This window comes from Quercus lobata, chromosome 7 (genome assembly GCF_001633185.2).
Source record: "Quercus lobata isolate SW786 chromosome 7, ValleyOak3.0 Primary Assembly, whole genome shotgun sequence".
NCBI lineage: Eukaryota > Viridiplantae > Streptophyta > Magnoliopsida > Fagales > Fagaceae > Quercus > Quercus lobata.
The window spans coordinates 13,417,911-13,434,729 of record NC_044910.1 but is presented as its reverse complement, the minus strand read 5'-3'; the positions used below and the strand labels follow the sequence as shown (position 1 = coordinate 13,434,729).

Sequence of the window (16,819 nt, the reverse complement as noted above, 5' to 3'; positions counted from 1 at the left end):
CATGGTAGGCCTATTAAGCAAGCCCAAGATGACCTTTTGGCCAAAACTCAGTAGATACAAACCGGTGACTCAAACCACTTGAAAACACAAGGCTTGTCACGATCTTGTGAGCAAGGTGAAGGATCGGGCTCCCAGAACTTTGTCAAGAAGTCAACGTTAGTGGCTCCTTGTACCGGTGAGATGGGAGGGGATTTTTCAACTTCCAATAGGGGTTCCGAGATGGTGGTGCAGACGGGTTTTGTTCCGATGGGTTATCCAGGCATCGGCGCCAAGGTGGGGGGGTTCCTTCCACAGTTTCAGTTGCCGATGATCCAGCGATTGCCTATCAGATTAGTGGGGTTGTGGAGGCTTTGTGTGTTTCAAACTCTAATGGTCAACCTAGCTTCATCAATACTGTGGATTCTTCTAAAGCGGGGTGTTCGACGACACCAGTAAAGATTGCCGACGTGTCTTGCCATTAGTCTTTATTGGAACAAAATTGTTTTTCTCCTATTTCTGAGTTGGTTTCGGGTTCTTTTGAAGAAGAGACGTTGTTGTTGAATTGGGTCAATCCCATGAGGTCTGATAAGGACGAGGAGGATCGTTAGTTGATGGAATTTGTACCTCTGGCTCAATGGGATCCTAATGAGGGTCTGGTTTTAATGACAGAGGAAGATGACTCAGTTGACATCTCTGTGGAAGATGATTTGGAACTTTCGGCCTGGGTAAGTAAGAAGGTTAAGGGGTTTGGTAAGTGGGTGGGTTTCCCCATCGATTCCTATGAAAGGTAGTGTGTTGAATTTTTTCAACGACTTGAGAAAGTGTGGGAGAAACAAGCTACGGCAGGTAGTCTTTGCCGTACTACTTCATCCTCTACAAAAGGTATGAGGGAATTACGGAATATAATTTCTACAGTTAATTATGATGGGCAAGCTAGTAAATGAACCAGAGAGATTGTGAAGTTCAATGGGTTGGGCTTTGATGGTTGTCCATGAATTTGAGACTTTTATCTTGGAATGTGAGAGGATTTAACAATCCTCAGAAGAGGGATACTGTGAAGAACTTACTCAAGGAATGGAAGTGTAATGTAGTGTGTTTTCAAGAAACCAAACTGGACTGTACCAATTCTGCTGTTGTGAAAAGTCTTTAGGGCAACTCTTTTGTAGATTGGGTGGCTTTAGATGCCATTCACATAGCGGGAGGTATTCTTGTGACCTGGGACATAAGGGTGTATGAGAAAATTGATTGTGTGGTGGTAAGCTTTTTTGTTTCGGTCTTGTTGAAGGGGGTGGCAGATGGTTTTGTTTGGATATGTACGGGAGTTTATGGCCCCAATGATGCCGATTTAAGGGATGCTTTATGGGCAAAGCTTGATAGTGTGAGAGTGAGATGGAGTTCAGCTTGGTGTGTTTTTGGTGATTTCAACATTATTAGATACCCGGCAGAGCGTCTTGGTTGTAATTCGTTTAGTCCAGCCATGTTCAATTTTTTAGACTTTATCGAGAGGAATTTTTTGGTTGATCTTCCTTTGGTCGGGGGTAAGTATACGTGGTTTAGAGATTCAATGAACCCTTCTATGTCTCGTATAGATAAAGTTTTAATTTCAGCTGATTGGGAGGAACACTTCTCAGATGTGATTCAAAGGCCTCTCCCTGATGTGGTTTTGGATCATGGTCCTATTCTAGTGGAGGCAGGAGGCATGGCGAGGGGAAAAGTCCCTTTAAATTTGAGAATATGTGGCTTAAAGTGGAGGGTTTTGTGGATCTAGCTCGGTGCTGGTGGAACGGTTATCATTTTAGGAGATCCTGTAGTTATGTTCTAGCATGTAAATTGAAGGCTCTTAAAAAAGACTTGAAGTGTTGGAATAAACTTGTTTTTGGGGATGTGCATTTTAGACAAAAAAAATGTTTGTTGTCTAAGCTGTTGGATCTTGATATGAGAGAAGGGATGCAAGTGTTGTCTACGGCAGACAAAGCAAGAAAAATAGAGATTAAGGCAGAGATCGAGTTTTTAGCTTCTTTGGAGGAGATTTCTTGGAGGCAGAAATCAAGGGCTTTGTTCTTAAAAGAGGGGGACAATAACACTAGGTTTTTCCACAGGCTTGCTAATTCACATAGATGAGCTAATACCATGAGAAGTGTTGAGGTTGACAGCATTATGTATGAAGCTATCAAATATTCAGGATCAGGTGGTGGGGTTTTATAAGAGTCTATATCAGGAACCTGAAGCTAGGAGGCCCACTGTTGATGGGTTAGATTTTGCTAGTTTGGATGAGTCTGATAGGTTTTCTCTTGAAAGGGAGTTTGATAGGGAGGAGATCATTGTGGCTCTTCGGGAGGTCGAGGGTGATAAGGCTCTTGGTCCTGATGGCTTTACCTTAGCTTTCTTTCAAAAGTGTTAGTGTGTGATTGAAGATGATGTTATGGCTTTTTTTTTTTTTTTTCAGACTTTCATAGCCAATGCATCTTTGAGAAATCTCTAAATGCTACTTTTCTGTGTTTGATACCTAAGAAGATTAATGCTGTCAATATTAAAGATTTTCGGCCTATTAGCCTTGTGGGAAGTTTGTACAAACTTTTGTCAAAGGTGTTGGCTTTTAGGCTTCGAAATGTATTGGACAAACTTATATCCAAATCCCAGAATGCCTTTGTTGGGGGAAGACAGATTCTTGACTCTCTTCTCATAACAAACGAATGCTTGGATAATAGATTAAAGAGTGGTATTCCGGGTGTGATTATTAAGTTGGATATAGAGAAGGCTTATGATCATGTAAATTGGAATGCTTTGTTTTACCTTATGGAGTGGATGGGTTTTGGGGAGAAGTAGGGGAGGTGGATGAAGGCTTGTATCACTACAGTTCATTTCTCAGTGCTTATTAGTGGGTAGCCGACTAGCTTTTTTGGTAGCTCGCGTGGTCTTCGTCAAGGAAATCCTTTATCTCCACTTTTGTTCTTGTTGGTGATGGAGGTGCTCAGTAGGTTATTGAAGAGGACAGAAGAGGGTGACTTTCTTAGGGGGTTCCAGGCAAGCCCCAATGCGCGAGGAGGTTTGCATATTTCTCATCTTCTGTTTGCTGATAATACTATTCTTTTTTGTGATGCATCTAGGGAACAATTATTATATATACGGATGGTGTTGATCTTTTTTGAAGATATTACAGGCTTGAAAGTGAATGTTGGCAAGAGTGAAATTGTGCCAGTTGGTGAGGTTGGGAATTTGGATGCTTTGGCTCATATTTTATGTTGTAAGGTTGGTTGTTTGCCTATGTCTTATTTGGGTATGCCTCTTAGGGTTCATTTTAAGGATGCTTCGATTTGGAATCCTATTTTAGAAAGGGTGGAGAAAAAGCTCTCTAGTTGGATGCGATTGTATTTGTCAAAAGGAGGTAGGCTTACTTTATTGAAAAGTACTTTGTCGAGTCTCCTAACTTATTATCTATCGTTGTTTACAATTCCACAACATATAGCAGATAGACTAGAGAGGATTCAGAGAAATTTCCTTTGGGGTAGTTCTAATGAAGTTTTCAGATATCCGTTTGTTGCTTGGGATAAGGTTGTTTGGCTGGTGGAGGTAGGGGGTTTAGGGATTCAGAAGATTGGGCTTTTTAACCAAGCTCTACTTGGGAAATGGCTTTGGCGATTTGGGAAGGAAGCTACCCATTTATGGCATCTGGTAATAGCCACCAAATATGGAGAGGGTAGTGGAGGTTGGTGCACTAGAGTTGTGAGAGGGACTCATGGTTGTGGGTTTTAGAAGAATATTAGGAAAGGTGCATACAATTTTTTCGGTCATGTGGTGTATGCAGCAGGAAAGGGCAATCGTATTCGGTTCTGGCATGACCCTTGGAGTGGTCCTATTTGTTTGAAAGAATTATACCCGGAATTGTTTGCGAGTGCTGTGGTTCAGGAAGCTCTGATTTTTGACATGTTTATTTTTGCACCAGATGGGGGAGGTAGGAGATGGAACTTCCTTTTCCGTCACAACTTTAATGAATGGGAGTTGTAGAGATTTTATTCTTTCTATAAGCATGTCTCTGCTAGGATACCTAGTGGGAAGGGTGAGGATATCTTGATTTTGGTAGTTGAATCGCAATGGTGTTTTTGATGTACGATCCTTTTATATTACTTTATTGAAAGCCCCTTTTGTTTCTTTCTCTTGGTAGAGCATTTGATGTGTAAAGGTACCTAAAAGGGTATCTTTCTTTTTATGGACCTGCTAAGGGTGGGATTCTTACAATAGATAACCTTGTTAAGAAGAACTTGCCCCTTGTTAATTGGTGTTGTTTATGTAGCTGTGATGAGGAAATTGTGGATCACCTTTTGCTTCATTGTAAGTTTGCATATGCTTTGTGGAGTGAGGTCCTTATTATGTTTGGGGTTCAGGGGGTGATGCCAGATACTATTGTTTCTCTTCTTTTTGCTTGGAGGAATTGGTTGGGAACTTACTCTTCAAATGTTTGGAATATGGTACCAGCATGCCTTATGTGGTTAGTATGGAAGGAACGCAATGCCCGAACTTTTGAGGACATTGAGAGACCTATAGATATGTTGAAGAACTTGCTTGCTAGGACTTTGTTTGAGTGGTCTAGTATTTGGGGTCGTACGCATTGTAGTTCCTTGTCTGAATTCCTTATCTCTATTAGACTTTCCTTATGATTTGATTGCATTTGTTTCAAGGGCAATGAGTTTACAATCGTAAACACATTGTTCTTTTTCATCAATAAAACTCTTATTATCTACCCAAAAAAAATGGATACTCAATTGCACTAGTTAAAGAATAATCAACTGCATGTCACTATATTAGGAAGTAATAAAAGCTAATAAATAAATGTAAATTATTTAAATGAATTTTGTGCAACTCCCCAAAATAAATCAATCAATACTACATCACTTGGAAAAGTATAATGCTGCAGTGGATGAACCTCAGCCCATGTCAACCCAAGAAGCAATTGTGGCCTCTTGGAATCTTGGATTCCTCCTCCAGTAAACGGCTTCAAGGTTAATGTCGACAGAGCAATAGGCCAGCTCATCTTTTAGCTAAGCATGCCAAGGGCATAGTTGATTTTTCTACTTGGATAGAAGAGAATCTTTGTTTCTTAGAACAAACTCTTTTCCATGATGTAATTTCTTTTAAAAGTGCTTAATAAAATTTCTATGTTTCCCATAAAAAATAAAAATAAAAAAAAAATTATACTAATAAAAAATTTAACCTTGACTAATGTCCTTCTATACTCACCAACAGGACCCCATAAATAATATAGTACAGACTAGAATAATATGACTCTTCGACTTATGTCTATAAATATTAGTACAGATTACACCTTTATGATTTATCACGACCCTAATAGTTCAACTGTTTTTTTTTTTTAAGAAACAAACCAACTATTAAACACACACACATAATTACACTCTCTCACCATGCTCAAACACATTACTTAACTCAAAATACTACTACAAAAGGACTTAATTGTTCAACTAATATCTCTTGATAATTCTTAATATTTTCAAAAAGTAGACATACATTATTCAAATTCCTGTCCTGTTATAACTCTTGAAGTATAAAATAATAATAACAATAATAATATAGGATTTTTTTAGTATCAAATATGGGCATAGTATCCTCATGCTTTTTAATGTCAAGAAAGTACTATATATATGATTTTTAATTATTAAATATGGGCATAGCACCCTCGTGTTTTTCATGTTTTTGTCATATTATTTTTTGTGTTTATTTTTAGTTGCATCATCCAACGTGAATACCCAGACCCACGCATCATGATATAAGCATTTGTTGAAGATATATGATGATTATTTAAAACATAAGCCTTTTAAAATTAAAGAAATTGTATATGTTTGATTTTATTAGGTTTTTTTTGAAGAAGATAAAATCTAATTTAATCATTATTTCTTTTTCTTTTTTTTAGCTATTTTATTAAAAAGGGCGACCAATAATAATTGTTTCTTTTTAACATTCTTTACACTTCAGAAAATTAAATTAGAAAATAAATATTCAAATGATGATGTCAAAATTGGATTTCAAAAGCTTATATGCTAAACTTAAAAAATGTTAAAAGATTTCTTTTTATATTGTATATTGATGTAGATATAAGCATACTGCAGTTCCACACACACACACACAACAAAAAAAATAAATAAATAAAAGAAATAAAGAAAGAAAGAAAGAAAAGATATAGGCATAAGGAATAAAAAATGAAAAATATAGCATAAATCCGGTTTGAAAAAAAAGAATTAGACATATGTCAAAGTATATAACAATTTTTTTCTCCAAAAAAAAAAAGTATATACAAATTTGAATAAAACTTAGGGACTAAAAAAGTGTATAAAATGGCTATATATGTTAAGTTATCTCTTTGAACATATTTCAATTTAGTAACATATTTATAGTACCTTAAAAATTGGCTGGTCTTACCACCGCGCACCCTTGATGCAATGATCATTACACAAGTATAAGTGCTTGTGAGGTGCGGGAGGTAAAAGTTAGGATTTAAGTCTCCAGGAGGAAGCTTCACACCAGAGGACATTTATTTAATTTTTCCAAAGGAATGAAATGTTCAATACTGATTAATAGCGATATAATATTTCATATACTATTTCAATTGAATCATGTGTATCTATGTGGTGTTAGACCTCCATAAATTTTCTTGTAATAGTATTTCAAAAAATCAATTATAAGATTTCATTACCTCCTTATACCCTCCAAAATTTCAAATCAACGGGATGATCAAATATTAATATTTATTTCATCATAAAAGTTTAAATATCAAATTTTTAACTTATAAGTTATACAGAAATTTGTCAAAAAAAAAAAAATGTAATTCAACTGTTAGATTTTCAAAAAAATAATTCTATAAAAACTTGTGAATTTTAATATCATAGAGAGTCACGTTAGGTGTAATCAGATCTTAACCTTATGTGTTTTGTGTTTGTGTGTGTGTGTGCGAGAGAGAGAGAGACATGGGGAATATTTTCACCATCTCAAAAATTTAGCAAACACTTTATAGTCTTCAGGTACATTTGGCATCGTCAAACTCAATGGCATCATCAGACACTAGAAGGAGCGTAACATCTTCGCTTAATAATCTTTTGTCATATGACACTATGTCATGTGACAGAAGATTCCATTTTGACAGGCGAGACTCCATACTTAGCTCCACCTTATTTACGCCTCCCCCACTCAAGTATCTTTATATGTAAAGAACTTGCACACCACACCCAAAAATCTTTTTGCATATTCATCTCCTCCAAATATGGGAAGTTAGGCTAGAGGATCTCGGAGCATTAACTCCATACTATCCCTATAAGGAAAGAACCTACATTCATGGGATTTTGGTTAGCTCTATACCACTATATAAGCACCAAACCGCCTCTTCTTCAAGGTATGTAGAATTTCCTAACTCTCAAACTTTTAGAGTAGTTGGAAATCATTTAGTCACTGACTTAACTTTTAGAGGGCCTTTGGTCGGCACCCCACCAGTACTCTCTATAGGTTCTTCACCATTTGTTCTTCAAGTACCTCCAGTTATTGCGTTTGTGGACGATCAACTCACTAATGATTTCGTACATCATTAATAAATATATATATATATATATATATACACATACACAAAAGTTAAAATCCACATATTTATATGTCCAATATATTACCCCTAAATAGCACGTTTTAATGATAATATTACATGAATGGATTGCGTGGGATGAGAAAATTGTCTTTGCAACATACCCATAAATGAAAACTAGTAAAACCCTAAATGTGTTGGTACATGGGATGCATGTGGTGTATTAAAACTTGAAATCTTAAAACCAACCTTGCTTTTTATGAAGTGATTTTAGACATCTAAAATATGTCATTGAAGTTGTTTGTTTATTTAGACCCTTGTAAACATAGTTTGTTTAACCTAATTTAAAGCTAAGTTATTACTTAGTTCAATTAAATAGATCTAGGTTAAACAAATATCAACCATATCATAAATAACAGAAAAGTAAAGAAGATAAGCGATATGATGACCTAGGAAAACCAATGAAACAGTCCAGTTTCAAGGTAAAAAACCTGGGGAGGATTTAACTTAAACAATCCACAAGGAAATAATTTGTTAAAATAATGGAAGTTTTACAATAGATTCAACCCTAAATCTAATGCTACCTCTTGTAGTACTTACTCATGTGACCACATGCAACTCTAAATCCACAGACTCTCCTATCTTAATTCGTTGCACACAAACACTCCAATTAGTGACTCTGAGAACTCCACTCAAAGATTTTGATCATCAACACAAACTCTCCAGTTTGTAACTCCAAGACCACACTTGAAGGTTTAAATCTCTAGCACCTTTGATGACTAGTGGTAGCAGCAACTTCTACAGCATCGGATCTTGAGTTTCTTCAAGGAATATTGCCAGTAGAAGATTTTAGAGAGCTTTAGGTATAGAAACCCTAGATCTATAATAGGAGGCACAAGAAGCACTCTTCTCTCTCTAAAAAAACCACTTTAAAACGTGTCTTAGGGTTTCCTTTAAATACTAGGAGAATTAGATTAGAAACCCTAATCACTTAATGGGTTTATTGAGCTGCTGGGCTTTAATTAAATTTTGTTGATCTGTGTCTCAATTGGTCAAACCATAGTCTCGATCGATCAAACCTGGCATGTTTCGAATTTCCTAAACCTATAGTTTCCTTATTCTTCTATTCTGACTTGCAATACCTTGAGCATTGTCTAATCATACGTATAGACTATTTTTTTTTTTTATAAGCTCATACATATAGACTTAGTAATCTATATCTAGACAAGTTTGTACTTATAGTTTACTAATTGTTCTAAACTTTTAGAACCTAACAGAAGCCAAAAATCTTGTAACTCAACTAACACTTTCTGGTATTTTCTACAAAAATATCTAAGGTTCAAATCCTCCATTCTCTAGTGTAACTATCAAATAATAAAAAATAAAAGCATTAAAGAAGGATAATTAATAATTATATAAATGATAAATAAAAATGTCATAATAGGTAAACTCAAACATATTATGTCACGCCCTACCCCCATGTGCACGATATTGTCCTCTTTGGGAGTGACACGAAGCCTTGTCCCTCAAGGTTTTTCTCTTCCCACGTGACACCAAGCCTCGTGGGAAAAAGACCTCATGCATAGTAAGGGAGGGGACCCCTTATAAACCAGGCCTTGGACACTCACTTGAGTGATGTGGGACTTTTGGCACCAACCTCACTCACACCCTTAGAGAAGAGCCATCCTTGGCTCTGATACCATTTCTCAATTTATGCGTGTGGTCTTGGTTCATCGCTCAAGTGAGCGTCTAGAGCCTGGTTCATAAGGGGTGCCCTCCCTTAATATGCATGAGGCCTTTTCCCACAAGGTTTTGTGTCACATGGGAAGAGCAAAACCTTGAGGGATGAGGCTTCATGTCACTCCCAAAAAGGACAATATCGTGCACATGGGTGTAGTAGGTTTAGGAACCAAGTTGAACCCTACTCAAAGTGAGGTCTATGCACCAAACTTTGATTCTAGAGATAGGGCATGAGATGGGAAGGTGTTAGAAATCCAAGTCTGCTCGGTTGAATGAGATGGCTTCCACTTGTGTTGATAGGCCATGTTTAAATAAAGAAATTATTAAAGGAGCCCTATATCCTAATCACACACTTATTGCATTAAATACAATCCACAAAGAAATCACAATACAAAAGGAAACATATTTAAAATTCAAATTAAATAAGATATATTTAGATATGGAAGATCAAAAATAAATTTAAATCAAACATGCAAGGAAAGATTTTATTTTGGAAATAAATTAAAATTAAACCTACTATCACAATGTTTACAAAAGAAAATATAGTAATCAATCTGTTAATTAACCTAATCGTAGAAATTAGAGTAAACAAATTCATAGAAAATATGGATGTGAAAGACCGGGACTTTTTTGGGGAGCTCTCAATCAAAAGAGAAAGGTATTGGCACCTCTCTTTAGGAGTAATGTGGAGTTGTCACTTATTTTTTATTATAAAAAATAAGAAAAACTATGTAAAGTACATAACTGAATAATTCCAAGTTTCATTAATAGAATAAATGAATACAATTTTAATAGAAGATCTTTACAAGGCTTTGGTCCTACATACAATCTATGTAAAAAATACAAGGCTTTGGTCCCAAATACAATCTACCAAAATATAAAATAAAGCACCATTTCCAAAAACCTAAAGTTCGAGGGCAAAGTTACAGAATGGGAAGGTGTTAGGCACCCATTCTGTCCAGTCTTCTAGACTCTAAAATGATCATTTTAGTACCCTTGTATGATATTAATTAAAATTAATGTGACAAATGTCATGTTAAATTCTAGATCTAAGGTTAATCCACTATTTAAGAGTCCTAGATCTGCAATCTCATTTTGTATGAAAAAAGAAAAAGTTTGATGAGATTGCTTGGTGAAAAATCTAGATTTGAGTTTCTGTGATGAAAAGAATGAACTTTTTTATAAAAAAAATTCTGATCTAGTTTTTATATTTATAAATGGAAAGAAAACAAATTTTTATCAAAGTGTAAATTTTTATGAAAAACATAGATTTGGTTTTGTTAAAAAAGTTCAGACCTGTTTTTAATGAAAAAAATACATATTTGGTTTTGTTGAAAAGGTTTAGATCTGTATTTTAATGAAAAATACAGATTTGGTTATGTTAAAAGAAATTCAGATCTATATTTTAATGAGAAATGCAGATTTGGTTTTCGTTAAAAAAATTCATATCTGTATTTTAATGAAAAGTACAGATTTGGAAAAAAATTCAGATATGTAATTTAATAAAAAATACAGATTTGGTTTTTGTTAAAAAATTCAGATTTGTATTTTAATGAAAAATACAGATTTGGTTTTTGTTAAAAAGAATCCAGATCTGTATTTTAATGAAAAATACAAATTTGGTTTTTGTTAAAAAAAACTTAGATCTGTATTTTAATGAAAAGTACAAATTTGGTTTTTGTTAAAAAAATTCAAATCTATATTTTAATGAAAAATACAAATTTGATTTTTATTAGAAAGAAAAAGAATGAAGCTTTCATAATAAATTTCTTGCAAATCTAAAACCCTTAAAAAGAAATTTAACCCTAGATCTATGCATGTTAATCAATTAATGTATTAGAACCTAAACTAAGCATGTGAATTTGAAAGAAAGGATAGAGAGTGAGTATGCAAAAACAATTTAAGAACATGACCAGGCGAATAATGAAAGAAACCAAAGCACACATTCATAGAAAAATCAAAAGAAACAAAAACATGTTTATGAAAAGAAAACGAGAACAAGATAAAATTTTGTAAGAAATAAACAAAGTAAGAAAATACCTACATGAATGTATTCTACAAGGGGGGGAGTATTTTAGAAGCCAAAGAAGATGAACCTCTTTAAGATCTAAAATAGTATCACTTACAAGAAAGAAATTCCTAAAGTAGAACTTCTAGAATTCCTTTAATGTAAGGGGAGAGAGGGGTGCTGAATTTTAGATTTTCTTCTCTATTTATAGAGGTGTGTCTACTTAAAAAATAAGCTATGGTTGCTTAAAAAATCAGCAGATACAAATTAGGTTAGGTTTTATCCCTAAAAAAATGAATCTAATAAGTTTAGACTTGAGCTAAAAGTTTTTGGGCCAGGCTCAAAATCTGTGCCAATCAACACCTGCAAAGTGCTGATTGTCACTCTTTAGTGCTTGGCTCGGTTTTCATTTTTAGTTCATTTTGAACTCTTTTTTGGGCATTTTCTGGGCCAAGATCTGTACTTGGATGTTTTTCAAACTTGAATTCCAAATAAAATTCATTTTAATTTGATAATTAAGTCATTAAAAGAATAATTATCTGCAAGATAATTATTTCTAAAAGCTTAGTTATCAACAATTCTCATATTATCGTATTATTCTTTTTATTCCTATGCAACCAAACTCGTTTTAATCAAATTCAACAACCAATTACATAAATTACTTAATTAATTTTAATTATTAACTAATCAAAATTAATTTCAATTAATCACCTGTGATTGGTTTCACCCAAATAAAATGCATGTAGATTGTGAAAAATTGATCTCGTGATATTTTCAATCCGACGGTCCGATTTGAGAACTAAACATACCATCACAATCATTAGAATCTTAAGATCATTTTTATGGTATATGATGAATGATTTAATGCATGAAATGCAATTATGATTTTTAGGGTACTTAGAATGATCATTTCAACTATCTTCCAAAATTAAATTATGGGTGCAAAATTGAGTGTCTACAATTGAAAATGCTCAATTTAATCAAAACATGATTTTTGCCTAATCTCAGTTCGAGATGTATAGGCATACTCGATCATGCCTATGTAGGTATAGAGTCACGATGACATATACGCATCCTAACACATGAACTTGAATTCTAAATCTCAAAATAAACCAACTGTAATTTGAGGATATAAATGAAGAAAAACACGACTAACATCAAACAAAAAAATCATGTTGATATTATCTAACAAGGTTGGAAATCATAAAATAGAAACCTACCATACTAATGGATCTAGTTTGAAGATTTAACTGAAATTGAAAACAAGTTTGCGCCTATAGTGCCTCATAGAGAAAGATTTTGAAGACTTAAAAATCATGCATAGTGCTGGTGTCAAGAGAATTAAGAGCAGAAAAATAGTTTTATGGAAGAACAAGAGCGAAATGACACCCTCTTGAGAAATCAATTGTAGAACGTGGGTATTTTTAGCTAAATTTTATGATTTTAGGGGTAATTAGAGGGTTCTAGAGCCTCCTAGTTGTCTAAATTGCGGCCCCTTGAAGATTGAAACAATTGGGATTTGAATATGGAAGTTTAGGGGTCATGGGGGCATTGTTGCATATGCAGCATTGTGTACAACCCTAGTTTCTAGACAAGACTATTACCCCAATTTCAAACAAGCATTACTCACTCAAATTAAATCCAAATTGAACAAAATTGGTGTCTATATTGAAGCCTTGGATGTCTATTTTCTTATGGAAAAATTATCATTCAACAATTCTTTTGTGTGTGTGTATGTAGTCAAAATAGTGAGCATATGTCATTTTTTAACATCATTTTCAAAGTAGTTTTAAGCACTTTTGAGTTGTGCTTACCTTTGAGCTATATATTAAGAATACTTCAATTACCATAATTTGACATATTTCAAGCTCCTCATTCGAGTTAGAGGCTAAATATTACTTTCTTTCTTTTTTATTTTTGAGAATCAAATATTACTAATTAATGCAAAATGAGATGTCTATGGTTACCTCTCTTATGACTATGCTTACATTACAAGTAGAGTCAAAGGCCTGAAGAGATGAACAATTTTATATGTTAATAAACTTTTAGTCCACACACAAACACACAGACACACAAGCAAGCATGTAAACATGGGGCATGCTAAAAAAAATTTTAGTGCACTTCTAATTAGTGTGAAAAGTTACCCTCTCGTAGGGGTAAAAAAGAAAAGCATATGAGACATAACTCGCAACACTAGAATTTTTAAGTCACTCAAGATAATGGTTACATATGGAAGAATTGGTCACTTCACAAGAACTTAAGAAACGAGTCAAATGACCACTCACTTCGTGAGAATATATGTTGGAAACGATTACTCGCTACACAAGCATTTGAGAAATGACCACACACTACATGAAAATTTTCGTTGGAAATGAAATTACCACCCACAACGTAAAATTAAATTTAAGAAATGATCGACTACTTATTAGTACATGAGAATTTACATTGGAACGATCACATGCTATAGAAGCATTTATGAAATGACCAACCACTTTGTGAGAATTTACGTCAGAAACGATCACTCACTAAGCAAAGCATTTAAGAAATGACCACTCACTACGTGAAAATTTGCATTGGAAAGTTATATTTAAGAAAAAAAAATTGTTTAAACAACATCGTTGGCTTTTTTCTTTTTCTTTTCCTTGTTGAAAAAACACATCGTTGGCTAATAGATCTGGATGAAACGAGGTTTTTTTTCTTTCAGAAAGTGAATGACTAAATATACAAAATCAAATTAAACCTTTTTTACTTTAATTTGACAATTAAAGTAAAATGTATGGGAATATATTGAATTTTTAGCCTTAAAATAATTAACATAGTTGGTGTGACGTTTAAGTGAAACTCTTTTGTCAAAGTTTCAAAACTACTACCTTGTTTAAAATTATACTACCAAGAGATTCTAGATATTTAACAAAAAATTTAATATTTATTTTAATAATCTACAATCACTTTATTGTTTTAATAATCAAAGTTGGTTGTACATGTTAGGTTTACACTATATGGCTTGATATAAGTATTACAAGTTGTATAACATAATTTGGTCAAGCGAAACTCTATTACCAAGTATTTAAAATAAATAAAAAAAAGTTAAAAAATAGTACTCCATTTAAAACTCATTTCTCAAAAGTTTTAATAAATCTAAAAGTAGTTTCATTATATTTTTTTTAGTCTTCATTTTTTCATAAAAATTGGTCTTTCTAGGCACTAGCCTAATCAATGGATAATTTTTCTTAATTAATTACTAAATAAAAAATGAAAATAGATGAAGTTTAGACTTCCGACTTTGGGATGAGTCCAAATCTTCTGTCTCACTTTTCCTGCTCCACTCTATACTCCACTAATAAAAACATGTCACGTGTTCACCTAATTAATTAAATACTATCATTATTGACTTATTAATACTACCGTTATTAACTAATAGTAGTATTTAATTAATTAGGTGAACACGTGATAAGTTTTTATTGGTGGAGTATAGAGTGGAATAGAAAAAGTGGAATAGAATATTTGGACTCCTTTGGGATGGCTTAAAGATGATTATTGGAGATAATTCCAAGGATCATAAAAAATAAATGGAAAAAAAAAAAAGGCTTAAGAAAGAATTTCACTTTCAAGTCATATTCAGCTTCATATTCTTTGAAAAAGCTGGACGGATGGTTGTATAATTATTTTGAAGCTGAGAACAATAATTTTATAATCAGTTTCTTATTAATTTTTTAAATATATTAAAATAAAAAGTAGTTGCTCATATCTTAGATATAACAATAATTGACTATCACAAATTGAGAAAAAGTTTGAATTAGCATTAGCGTCGACCAGTGTACCACTTTTCTATTGCTTGTATGATTTTTTTTTTTTTTTTTTTTCAATTCCCCCTCCATGGATTTGAATGATAAGTGAATCAAAAAATGAACTTGTTTAGTTTCCAAGGAACATTCAAATATGCCTTTATTGATTGCTTATTAAAGCATTATTGATTGTACAATAACAAGATACATCAAAAGTTCACATTATATGAACTAATTAGAGAATGTACAAATAATACAACAATGCGCTATAAACTTATGGATTATATAAAACAATATTATACACTGTAGTTACCTGAGCGAAAAGGAGTGAAAAAGATTTTTTTTTTTTTTTTTGGTTTCCTATGTTTTTTCAAAACTTTTAACCAGAAACTAATAATTATTCGTGACGGGTGAGCCCATAGTAGAATAAATTACTGGCCCAAGGAGTTTTTTTTTAAGTACTGGTGAAAAATTTCAATAGACAAGGAAGTACTACAGCAATATCACAGGTTGAGGGACAAGTCAAGTCCTGGGGCTTTAAGTTGCTGATTTCTTGAAAAGCTATTGCCCTGAAAATCCCAAAGACTGGCAATTCTGTTATTAGCTACAGATCCTGTTGAGTTTGAGATTAATGAAGAGTGCTCAAAATCATCAATTGCATCCCTGAGATTCACTCCCATCATGTCTCTTGGTTGAAACCCACTTCCAGCGACCCAATAATCGCCCATGCTCAAATGGTGCACACCACATTGTGGTTTGGACCACACTTCTTTGCCATACCAAACTCCAGCATGGGGTCGAGAATGAAATGGCTTGTGAATCATAGAGCGCATATGAACCCCCAGAGCCCTATTCAAAGACCCATGATGAAGATGAGGAAGTGTTGGCATAGCTGAATAATATCGGTTCAAGTGACAGTCTAAACTAGCCATCCTCTTCAAGAAAGCTCTCTCATGTTTGTGGGCATTTTGGTGCCCACCTAAAGCTTGACTGTTGGAGAACTTCTTGCAGCAATATTTGCAAGGAAAATATTGCTTCTTCTCTTTCACTTCATTGAAGGGTTCAGGTCCTTCCTGAGATTTTGGAGACTTTATATCAAAGCCATCCAATAAATTGTTTGCTACCTTTGATGCATGACCATCCACTACATTGTTAGAAAGCCTTAGATCTAGTAACTGATCCAATTCAACCTCCGTGGGGAGTTCTGCTTCAGCCGTTCCTTGGCTATCAACATTGCTGCATGAGATTCTTTCAGACATATTATTGTGATTCTCAATGAATTGGCTAATGGATGTAAACTTTTTTTGTTTTGGGAAAAAAAAAAAGGAGGATGTGTTATTTATAGAGACCAAAGTGAATTAATGTGATATTCCACGTATAGAATAATATCTATATAGGAATATTGCATTAGTAAACATTTTTATGATACTCGAGGCAAAACAAAAGCCTAGCTTGATGAGTTTTTGAGACTTTAATTTGGAATGTTTTTTAAAATAAGGTTTTATTGATAATTTCTAAAATATATATTTCATTATACAATTGACAACTCAACTTCAAACTAGATGATTTTTTGAGTTTTTATTACACGCCTGTTCCTTAAAAGGAGGTTTTATTGATAATTTTAAAAAATATGTCATATTACAATTTACATCTCAACTTCAGTCATATCCTCAAGATAATGTTGAAAGGATAAGTTTCCATAATACTATTATTAGCAAAAAATATATATAT

General features: G+C 33.6%; 1 protein-coding gene across 1 annotated transcript; it reads right to left on the bottom strand.

Moving 5' to 3' along the window:
- Positions 1–15,591: 15,591 nt before the first annotated feature.
- Positions 15,592–16,347, bottom strand: LOC115951626 (zinc finger protein GIS-like). Its single transcript, XM_031068795.1, has one exon. It carries the CDS (start codon positions 16,345–16,347, stop codon positions 15,592–15,594), a length of 756 nt encoding a protein of 251 aa, XP_030924655.1.
- Positions 16,348–16,819: the final 472 nt, after the last annotated feature.

Coding starts and splice junctions, on each gene's coding strand:
- LOC115951626 (XM_031068795.1), bottom strand. CDS start 16,347: ATGTCTGAAAGAATCTCATGCAGCAATGTTGATAGCCAAGGAACGGCT.